The 11664-nt window shown below is 50.3% G+C and overlaps 1 protein-coding gene across 1 annotated transcript; it reads right to left on the reverse strand.

The window, feature by feature from the left end:
* Positions 1 to 1109: 1109 nt before the first annotated feature.
* Positions 1110 to 2809, reverse strand: LOC146203444 (THAP domain-containing protein 1-like). Its single transcript, XM_084585582.1, has 3 exons — positions 2623 to 2809; positions 2315 to 2513; positions 1110 to 1867 (listed from the first exon to the last, which is right to left on the reverse strand). Exons 1-3 carry the CDS (start codon positions 2691 to 2693, stop codon positions 1589 to 1591), a joined length of 549 nt encoding a protein of 182 aa, XP_084441708.1. The 5' UTR covers positions 2694 to 2809; the 3' UTR covers positions 1110 to 1588.
* Positions 2810 to 11664: the final 8855 nt, after the last annotated feature.

An 11664-nucleotide genomic window follows, 5' to 3' on the forward strand; every position in this document is an offset into this window, starting at 1 on the left:
AATGAAGCCTGGTATATATGGCACCACGGCACCGACAAAAGCAGAAAGACTTTCGGGCCAGTCAATGCGATGTGTGTAGTCGTGGTCATCGGGCTGCAGGACCGATGACCTGCGCATGTCAGTGACCGTGCTTTTTGCATCTACCATGGCTACAGTAGTGGTCGAATTCAAGATGGAGACGATGTTTTGGGAGCAGTTTCCAGAATTGGAAGACGTAACTTCCGTCTGAACCAACAGACGCTTGTGTGCAGCCATAAACTGCGCAGTTGTTGGATTGTTGTTATGTCCCCCTCGTCCACATATAGACCCGAAGAAGTTCTCGGCGTGATCTTGACGGAGTTTGTGGGTCAGCAAGTATTTCAGTTGATCCTGGCCGACAAGCTCGTCGAACATTCTTTCGGCGCTTGCCATGCATATCAAAAAGCCAACGAACCCAGTTTTTTTTATTCCTTCTGTAACTGGACGTCCTGCCGGGTCTCTCAGCCCGTTTATGTACGCCCGGGCCTCCGAAAAGAATGGCTTCCAGCAGGCTTCATTCTGCTTACGAAGAGGTGCCTTAGACCTTGCTAATGGGTTCTTGGAGTTCATGATGTCGAACAAGTGATCGAAAATTCTAATAAACTTTGATGTTGCGCTGGCACCCTTGAATTGTGGCAGCTTGAGCACTTGTTCGCAGAAGTCCAAGACATCGGCAACTGAGGCACTCAGTGCTTGTACAGCATATCGGACCTTCATTTTTTTGCTTTTCCCACATAACGTGGACCTTTGTGAGCTTGTTGCCAAGCCGCAAACCCTCTCCACGTTGCAAAGCCTCCAATGCTACTACATAAGCCCACTTCACATGCTTTCCTTCAGCGTCGATGAGGTGGCTTACGGTTGTCAATGGGTTGCGGACGAGCTTAATCATATGGCAGGCATCTAAAATGATGTGAACACTTTTAGTGCAATCAGCTGGGTTGACAAAGCTTGTAATAAACCCATCAGAGTCCGGTCGAAGCTGAGCACCTAAGCACTTAGCCATAGTGAAGCTCGATGAGGCACCGTCAAATGTAAGAGAGACAACTTCAGCCTGAACTGATGCAAGCTTCTCAATACATTGTTTGGTCAGCTTCGCCCTCTCCGCTCTAGTGAGTGTGTCAATTAAAAAGTATGCGACTGGCATCTTGAGTCTGATATTTATACCAACAATCATGAAGACACAAACATTTCTGGCTTCGGGGAGACTATCATCATCTAGTCCCGTTCCAAAGTCTACATACCCGACTACTTTGTCTCCAACAAGTTCTACGTGTTTTCTTATGGCCATGTCATCTACGACCAGAGCGCAGTAGAACGGTTCACTTCGTGCTTGTGCAAACTTTTCGAGGAAACAAAATGCTTCACTCGTGAAGCCAGGTGCTCCGTGGATTGATCGATACCAATCCCGAAGTGTTCGCTGTGACGGAAGGGCATCATTGAATTTGGATCGGACGTACTCGTATGCGGCTGGAGAATAAAAATGTAATGTCAGCGCGAACGCACGGAGCTCAGGTGGGTACTTGCCCTTCTGTTCGTTGCTCGCCCTGCGCAGAAGTTGTTGAATGTCACTTCAGAAGGCAGATGCAAACACGTGCGAGCCTTCCTCGGACAGGAGTTTTCGTTCTCTGATTTCTTTGATGATTTCTTGTGCTGTCTCATTTCTCTTCGCAAGCCTTCGCTTCGTTTGCTGCAACATCTTAATTTTCTTCTTCAACTGTGTTATCTCTTCTTCAGAGGCACTGACTTTGTCCTTGTACCATTGTTTGCTCGGCGAAGACGCAGTTGATGGCTCTCCAACTTCAGGCATTTCGCAGTCTTGATGCTTGCGCTCTGGACGCTTTCTTTTTACCTGAAATGGACACCACATATTTCTGTTGAGTCTACAGTAAGAGAAAAGCGTAGCTGCGAAAGCAAATGGTTTCATTTCCTACCATGAACTTAGTGCTTCATAACTATAACTTTATATCCGGTTTGACTGTTACCACGTAATCACAATAATTTGTTTTCAACAAAACGATGCAGAAAAAATAGCGCTCACGGCACACCTTTTTTTCCACGAGCACAATTCTGCAGCACGATACTAAAAAAAAAATAAAATAAAATAAAAAAAAAACACTAGCGACAAGATGCTCAGCCGTTTCGTTTCCTTCCATTTGCTTCCATCCACTATCCGACAAGAGCCTTCGTCGACTCTCGATTTCGGCAGCCGTACTAATGGCACGAACACTTCTCACGTGAGAAAGGCGAATAATTTTGCCTAGCGTGTCATGGTTTAACATTCTCCAGTAATACTCACGGGCTTCTGTAGGTGCTGCGGAAAAGCAGGAAACACAGAAGGCACACTTCCCGCGCGCAGCCGCGTCGTCTGTCCGGTGCGGTCAAAGCACTCGGGCGCGAAGTGTACGGAGCACAGGCGATCTCCATCTTTTGCATGCCATCTTTCACGGTGAACGGCCCGCTCCCACAGGCTCCGCAGCTCGGGATCTTTTGGAAACCTGTCAGTAATTTCGGGGCTATTATTTGTTGCACACATCTACCACATCAGTTTGCGCCGCTCGGCAACGCCTGTGTAGGGCTCAATTGAACACGTTTTCGTGTACTTACAGGTGGAATGTGAGGCCACAACCCTTCTTTAGCCTGTTTACACATCCGTAGGCAACGCAAGAGGCAACCATTATCAAATCGTTGGTGTTTGCATGCCCGTCGCGTCAGCTTGCACTCCAACAGCGCGCGAAAACAGCAGCGCGAGCCGGCGTCGAGCACGCTTTCTGCCACTGGCAAGATGGCGGCGGCTGGCTTCACTTGACGAGCGCCCCCTCCACTCCAGCAAGTTTTATATATCCTCCTTGGTCCTATGGGAGTGTCCGCTCTTTATCAATCTCTTTCTCTATGTTGAAGCTGCGCCGGTCAAGTGCCGCCGGGTACGCCTACCGCACCGCGCTTTTGAATGAGTCGCATCGTTTGGCCGGTAACTTCTTTCCTTTTGTCTGCAGAAATAATTTGTTGTTTCTTGAGCTAAGACAAGTCGTTTTTCGTGCAACGTGAACATATTTTGCACGTATAGAATAGGAGCCGTGGCCGTGACGCACTTTTAGCGGGCAGTTACTGTACGTTCTTGGGTCATGTTTTTCTGAAGAACATGTGCATTCCTTCGATTGTGTAGTTTTCTATATCACCATTAGCGCCCATGGTTTGTCATTTTTTTTTCGGTGGTTCAGATGTATCCTAACACAAATTTGTATTGGGCAGTACAAGAACTGTGTACTGCGCATTTCGGATCGTTTTGTGAATGGTGTTTACTTCGCTGTATTTGCACAATGCATGCGCTTTTGCCATTCGTAAGCACCATTTTTACATGCCGAATTCCTTGTCATGGCTAAAGCATTCTCGTTGTGGTCTAAAAAGCACTGCTGCCTGTTCGTGGCCTGCATTTTGATCACATCTACTGCTATGAGTCGCCTACAGTAGACTTCCTGCAATACCTATGTCATATGGGCAGAGGGTAATTTTGTCCGCGATCATGAGTATAAGCATAGCATTGGGATACTATTATGTATTCAGTGAGTTGTGTTTAAATTTCTGAACAGCCTTCTGATCAAAGCTGATTTATAGAAATTTCGCGTGGGCTGTGCCTGCATTTTTTCCTCTTTACTTGTGTCTGCCCGTTCACTGTTCCTTTTTTGTTGTTCTCACGGGTGATGTTTTCGAGGAAAATCACACAGTGGGTGTGGGAATGTTTTTCATCGTGACACTGTGCCGCGTGCTTCACCATACCTTCAACCTTTTTGCTCTTCGTGATTTGATGTATTTCGTAAAGTGTGTGATCCAGTATTCTTTCTGTATCATTCATTAAGTAAACAAGAAATAAACTTTTTTGTATGGAACCACTGCCTACTTGTGTGCCACTGAGAAAAGCAGCTTAATAACGGCAAAAAATTACAATAAGAACAGCTCTGATCGTATTATTCTAACCTGCATGAACTAAGTCAGCTACGCCTTGTATTTCTAGTAAAGAGGTTGCGATCGGGGACTTTAACACGTCCGTGTGCATGGCATCGTTAAAGCACTTGCGCGCAACTCCAGACGATGTATTTGAATATGTTAACAGTCAAAGGTAAATCAGAATTGAATGCATTTCTATCGAAACCGAAACAGAGCAAAAGCCCTCTCCTAAAATCTCAGTGGACGAAATTAGCGGTCTGACCAGCCGCTCGGTGCGCCGGCGCAGCTCGGCCGCAGGGTCCTATTTAAGTGTCCGCTCTTTACGTAAGTATGTTTCTCTATGCTGCAACAGGGTTGCAGAAATCATTTCGTTGCTGTAACCGGGTTGCAGCAGACGGCGCTTCTGATAAGATTAGCCACAGCCGCTGCTTGAGCCCGGCCGTGGACGAGCGTGCGTGGTGTTCTCGGGATCTACCTTGTTCTCGCCGCGCAGAAGAGTTTTTCTTTTTTTTCAAACAGCTTTCCTACTGGCAGCTGCCTTCGTTCTGAAGCGAGTATAGCCTGTCGTCGACTCATTGTCACGGGGGTGTGGGCGGGGGGGGGGGGGGGGGGGGGGAGGAGGGCAAAGCCCGGCGCACACTTGCTTGCGTTGTGCTTTATCTGTCGCCTCCCATGCAGCGCCGAGTCAGTCTTCGAACGAAGCGCACGAAGAACATTTCGGCTGCAGCCTTCTAGAACACTGTAGCCCGCAGAATGGAACATCTTCCCGGCCTAGTACGAGTTTCGTTGCTTCGTTTTTAGTTAGTTTAGCAACATACACATGGTGTATGCGTGTGTTTGGCACAAGGCAAAAAAAAAAAAAAAAAGGACAGTACGCTATCTGAAAGCGGGCATCTCGTTCACACGAGGAGCGAACAACTGCTTGCACAACAACACGATAATCGAGGCCTCTTTTCCTCCACAGAAATGGCAGAATCAGGAGTACAAAAAGCAGTGCTTTCATAATTTCAACCTGCCAGCTTCAATCTAAGGGCATTCCATGACTACGCTGAATTGGATTTCATTTAACCTCAGCTGCAACATCCAATTTGTTCTTTGTAGCTTTTGGCATAGGACAGCGGTATACGGAAAGGGTGAGGGTCGGCGGAGAAGTGGTAGGCAGCGAACGCGATGGTTAGATGGCATCCTCGAGGCACTGCTGATGAAGTTATGTGATGTTAGGAAGATAGTGAGAGACCGGAAAGCGTAGCGTGATATGGTCCATAGGGTCACGAAGAGTCGGACACGACTGAACAACTGAACTGATACGGTAAACGAAGGCACTCTTCCTCGGGCGGAACCTGCTTACGTGCTTGATGCTACATCCCTGCTTGTGCATTCCTTTCCCTGCACCATGTTGCACATGCCAGCAATTCGTTTGGGTGCAGTGATAACTACCTAAACATCACCTTTCTGAGCCACGTTTTTGAAGCGGTGGGAGATTTGATAGTGTCACGTAGTGGTGACAAGGCCGTTGACACCAAAAGAAGACACAGGCTTGATGGTACTGAAATTAACTCTTTATTGGGCTGACTTGCGCCCGCAAAAGAACTAAGCAACTCGGCGGCGGCGATAGCAACAAACGTGCTGGTCGATTGTCGAACAAAGAATGCCCGTCACACTCGTCAACGCTCAATTTAAAGGCTGCTCAGAACAATCTGGATGACGTCGCAAACAGCTACCAGCACGGGCTGGAACATTATGGAAAGACACACGAGTGGCCGAATCTTCGAGATAGATCTCGGTGCATCTTGCGCTACAACGAAACTGATAAAGGTGTGACTCGCGACATCGAGCATTAACAAACAAAGATTACAGAACTGATACGCGGTCCCTAATCAGAGTGATAAGCCTTTATGCCGGCGGCTGTTAAAAAACAACAAATACAGTTTTGAAGGTTTCGCGGCATTACTCCCCCCTTAAAAAACATCGCCGCGATGTTCCAAAACAAAGCAACTTAAACATAAACACTGCAAATTTTAAACACCACACATTCTTTAACACGCGTAATATGGCTTCAGTCGTACAACATGTACAAATTCTGGGTGTGCGCGTCGCCGTTTTGATGCTGACATTCCGTCGGGAATGACTTCATAGTCCAGTGGTCCGACGCGGCGAATGATTTTGTACCGCCCAAAGTATCGACGCAACAGCTTTTCACTTAATCCGCGACGGCGAACTGATGACCAAACACACACTTGGTCTCCTGGATTGTACTCTGCGTGGTGTCGTCGTAAGTTGTATCGTCGGCTGTCGGTGCGCTGTTGGTCTTTAATACGCAGCCGTGCGAGACGTCAGGCTTCGTCTGCACGCTGCAGGTAGGCGGCGACTTCGAGGTTGTCCTCGTTGGTTACGTGCGGTAGCATTGCGTCGTGCGTCGTCGTGGGCTCCCTACCGTACACAAGCTTGAACGGGGTCGCTCTGGTCGTCTCCTGGACTGCCGCGTTATACGTGAAGATCACGCACGGCAAGATGGCGTCCCAGGTCTTGTGTTCAGCGTCGACGTACATAGCGATCATGTCCACGATCGTTTTGTTCAGGCGCTCCGTAAGGTCATTGGTCTGGGGATGGTACGCAGTTGTTCGTCGATGGCTTGTGTGACTGTATTCCAGGATGGCTTGCGTCAACTCTACCGTATACGCAGTTCCCCTGTCCGTGACGAGCACTTCTGGGGCGTCGTGTCGCAAGAGAATTTGTTCGACAAAAAATTTGTCGACTTCTGCCGCGGTACCATTGGGTAGTGCTTTTGCTTCGGCGTAACGGGTAAGGTAGTCAGTGGCCACGATGATCCACTTGTTACCCATAAACGAAGATGGAAAGGGGCCAAGGAGATCCATCCCAATTTGTTGAAAGGGCATGATTGGGGGCGGAATCGGGTTTAGTAGTATTGCTGGTCTGATCGGCGGCGTCTTGCGTCGTTGGCACTCAACAACGTCTTCACGTAGTGGGCAACTTCGGCAGGAAGTCGGGGCCAGCAGTACTTCTCCTGGATTCGATGCAGCGTGAGCGCAAATCCGAGGTGGCCTGCTGTGGGCTCATTGTGCAACGCCTGCAGAATTTCCTGCCGGAGGGTTTTAGGCACTACGAGAAGCTGCGCGGTCTTGTTGGATGCGAAGTTCTTCTTCACGAGGAGGCCATTGTTTAACGCGAACGATGATAAATGTCGCCTGAACACACCAGGAGGGGAAGCGGCCTTTCCTTCCAAGTAATCGGCTAGCGCTTTCAGCTCAGGGTCTGATCGCTGTTGTTCTGCGAAACTGCTGGCGCTTACCGGTCCCAAAAAGGCGTCGTCATAGTCCTTCGGGGGAGTGTCGACGGGAGCGCGGGATAAGCAGTCTGCGTCGGAATGCTTCCGGCCCGACTTATAGACTACAGTCATGTCAAATTCTTGAAGTCGTAGGCTCCATCTGGCAAGCCGGCCGGAGGGATCTTTCAAATTAGCCAGCCAGCAGAGCGCGTGATGGTCGCTTACCACCTTGAATGGTCCGCCGTATAGGTATGGACGAAACTTAGAAGTGGCCCAGATGATCGCAAGGCACTCCTTCTCGGTCGTCGAGTAATTGACTTCGGCTTTTGTGAGGGCCCTGCTAGCGTAGGCGATTACTTTCTCCTGTCCGGCACTCTTCTGGACGAGAACGGCTCCTAGGCCCACACTGCTCGCGTCGGTGTGAATTTCGGTCTCGGCGTTTTCATCAAAGTGGCTAAGTACAGGAGGGCACTGCAGGCGGCGCTTAAGTTCGTCGAAGGCTTCTCCTTGCGGCGCTTCCCATTTAAAAGGTACGTCAGCCTTTGTAAGCTGCGTCAACGGTTTGGCAATGCGCAAAACGTTTCTGACAAATCGTCGACAATAAGCGCACAACCTAAGGAATCGGCTCACAGCTTTCTTGTCGACGGGCGGTGGCAATTGTGATATTGCAGCTGTTTTCTCTGGGTCTGGGCGAACACCATCCTTACTAACGATGTGACTTAGGAACCGCAGTTCTTCGTAGGCGAAGTGGCACTTCTCTGCTTTTAGCGTTAGTCCCGATGACTTGATGGCTTCCAGCACTGTATTTAGTCGTTTTAGGTGATCTTCAAAGTTTGACGAGAAGACAACAACGTCATCCAAATATACCAAACAAATCTGCCACTTCAAGCCTGCCAGGACTGTGTCTATTACTCATTGAAACGTGGCTGGTGCGGAGCAGAGGTCGAATGGCATCACCTTGAACTCAAAAAGACCATCCGGTGTGATGAATGCGGTCTTCTCGCGATCTCTTTCGTTGACCTCAATTTGCCAATATCCGCTTTTCAGGTCCATCGATGAAATGTACTTTTCATTGCAGAGCCGGTCGAGAGTGTCGTCGATGCGGGGAAGCGGGTAGACATCCTTCTTCGTTATGCTATTCAAGCGGGGGTAATCAACGCAGAAGCGCAGTGTGCAGTCTTTCTTCTTGACTAAAACGACTGGTGCCGCCCAGGGGCTGTTCGATGGCTGGATTACGTCATCACGCAGCATTTCCTCAACTTGGTCGCGAATGGCCTGCCGTTCTCGCGGCGATACACGATAAGGGCTTTGACGCTGAGGTCGGTCGTGTTCGTCCGTTATAATGCGGTGCTTGGCCAGTGGTGTTTGTCGTACCTTCGATGATGACGAGAAGCACTCCCTGTGGCTTCGAAGAAGACTGCGAATCTGGTTTTTCCTGCTGTGCTTCAATGCTGGGTTGATGTTAATTGTGGGCTGACGGAATTGGTCCGGTGCGTCTTCCAGTGGTTGGTCGTGGAGGGCGAATACGTCTTTGAGGTCCGCTAATTCGTCGAGAAAAGCGATGGTCGTGCCCTTGTTGAGATGCCGGTATTCTTCAGTGAAGTTTGTTACCAGAACCTGAGCTCGACCTCTCCGGAATTTCGTGATGCATCTTGCGATGCCGACACCTCGTTCCTAGAGCAACTGGACATTTCCTTCGACGATGCCTTCAGCGGTTTCGATGTCTGTGCTACCTACGCTGACTGCGACGCTTTATCGGGGCGGCACGGTCAATTCTCCGTCGAGGACGTTTAGAGCGACGTGTTGCGTCGAAGTCGTCGTAGCAGGTACGGCTTTGTCTGCAGAGAGCTTGATGAGCTTGGATCGGAGGTCGATGATAGCCCTATTTTCATTTAGGAAGTCCATGCATAAAATCACGTCGCGGGAGCACTGCTGCAAGACCACAAAGCTAGCGGGGTAAGTACGCCCATTTACGGTTATTCTTGCAGTACATCGTCCCGATGGAGTAATCAGGTTGCCACCTGCGGTGCGAATTAGCGGGCCATCCCAAGCGGTCATAACGTTCCTGAGCACGGAGGCTAACGATCCACTGATGACTGAATAGTCAGCTCCGGTGTCTACTAGGGCAATGACTCTGCGACCGTCGACAGCAACTTCAAGGTCGCTTGTTCGCGTCCTCGCATTGCACGTGGGCCTTGGTGTCCAATCTCGGCTGCGTCGTTTCTTCAGGTCATGGCCGGGGCATACCGTTGTTACTTCGCTAGGCGGCGGTGTCGGCTTGCACTCTTGTCGTTTTGTCGTCGATGTCGTCGTGTGGAACGGCGATGAAATGGTTGCGTCGCCGTTAGTGGTCGTCGGCGGCGGAGGATCTTCGTCTTTTCGCCGTTGAGCAACCTCACCTCCAAAGGTTGCTGCCTTTAGTTTCCCCTACGGGGGCTAGGAGACCGTCCTTGCATGTAACCGCGGCCCGACGACGCAAATCGGGCATTGTACGGTGAGGGGAGCGTGACAGACGCCTTGGCGACGAGTGCTCTCCGCTGCGCAGGAAGTCATTGATTTCCTGTGGTCGCTCGCCAGGACGGGGTCGTGGAGCGTCGACAGCGAAACCACGGAGGCCGATCCGCCTGTACGGGCAGTGACGGAGGACGTGTCCTGCCTCACCACAATGAAAACAGAGCGTTCGGTTGTTAGATGTCCTCCAGGCGTCGCATTTCCTGGGGCGTGGAGATCGTTGGTAGACTTGGCGGGCGGGGGCCAAGGGGCGGCTTTCGGAAGCAGGATGGTAGCGACGAGGGCTTGGGAGGTCGCGTCGGGGTGTAGGACGACATAATGCAGCTGCATAGTCCATCGCTGCTGATTCATGCTCTGGAGCCGTCGGAGTCGTCGCCTTAGGAACGCCCAGCGCCTGCTGAACGGCTTCACGGACGACGTCCGCGAGCGTCGCCACCTGGGGTTGTTGCGATGATGGCAGCATTCGGCGGAGCTCCTCTCGCACGATTTCCCGGATGAGGTCCCGAAGGTTCTCTCCGCTTGCAGATGCGCTGAGGTAATGGCATGAATAGTCTGATTGAAGTGGTCGCTCGTAGTGGCGCATCCGGGTGTCCAACGTCTTCTCGATGGTCGATGCTTCACTTTCAAATTATTCCACAGTTCTCGGCGGGTTCCGGACAAGCCCAGCAAAAAGCGACTCTTTAACGCCTCGCATTAGGAATTTCACTCTCTCACCTTCGGTCATGTTAGGATCGGCGCGGCGAAACAGGCCTTTCATTTCCTCTACGTAGACCAGGACGGGCTCGTTTGGTAGTTGAATTCTTGATTGGAGGAAGGCCTGAGCTCTTTCTTTTCGGACAGAACTTGTAAAGGAGATCAAGAAAGGTGCTTTGAATATCTCCCATTCCTTGAAAGAAGTCTCGTGATTTTCAAACCAAACTCAGGCATGTCCTTAAAGAACAAAGTAGACGTACTTGAGTTTCGCAGCGTCGTTCCAACCGTTGAATTCTGCCACACGATCGAAAAGGTCCATCCAGTCTCACGCATCTCCATCCGGTCGTCCATGGAAGCAGGGGGGCTCACGGGGTTGGACGAAAACAACCGGTGCTATAGGCTGGGCCATTGTCAGCGTCGATGCCTTCCGAGATCGAATGGGGTCATGCAGCAGACCGTGTTCGGGTTGTAGGCCTTGGAGTCGGCGGCTGGCTCGGTGACCTGTAGGCTGGTTTTACAGGGCGACATGAACAAGGCTGGGGTCTTTGCTTGAAAGATCAAAGGCAGCACCTACACCAGAGGTCACGTAGTGGTGACAAGGCTGTTGACACCATAAGAAGACACAGGCTTGATGGTACTGAAATTAACTCTTTATTTGGCTGACTTGCGCCCGCAAAAGAACTAAGCAACTCGCCGGCGGCGATAGCAACAAACGTGCTGGTCGATCGTCGAACAAAGAATGCCCGTCACACTCGTCAACGCTCAGGCTGCTCAGAACAATCTGGATGACGTCACAAACAGCTACCAGCACGGGCTGGAACATTATGGAAAGACACACGAGTGGCCGGAATCTTCAAGATAGATCTCGGTGCATCTTGCGCTACAACGAAACTGATAAAGATGTAACTAGCGACATCGAGCATTAACAAACAAAGATTGCGGAACTGATACGCGATCCAGAATCAGAGTGATAAGCCTTTATGCCGGCGGCTGTTAAAAAACATCTGAAGGTTTCGCGGCAATGGTAATATAGAATGGCAACGGGTCTTCTACTTGGCGCTTCTTCAGCTCAGCGGTGCTTCTCTACATCCCTAGCATCATTAGCAAGGTCCCCTAAAACAGGGTGACCACTTCACAGAGAAATCCTGCACTGATCAGTGTTTGCAGCCAAACATCCATGCTATGTGTCATTTCATGTAGGCAGGATTTGTCAA

Source organism: Amblyomma maculatum, chromosome 1 (genome assembly GCF_055883805.1).
Source record: "Amblyomma maculatum isolate TAMU_Amacu chromosome 1, ASM5588380v1, whole genome shotgun sequence".
NCBI lineage: Eukaryota > Metazoa > Arthropoda > Arachnida > Ixodida > Ixodidae > Amblyomma > Amblyomma maculatum.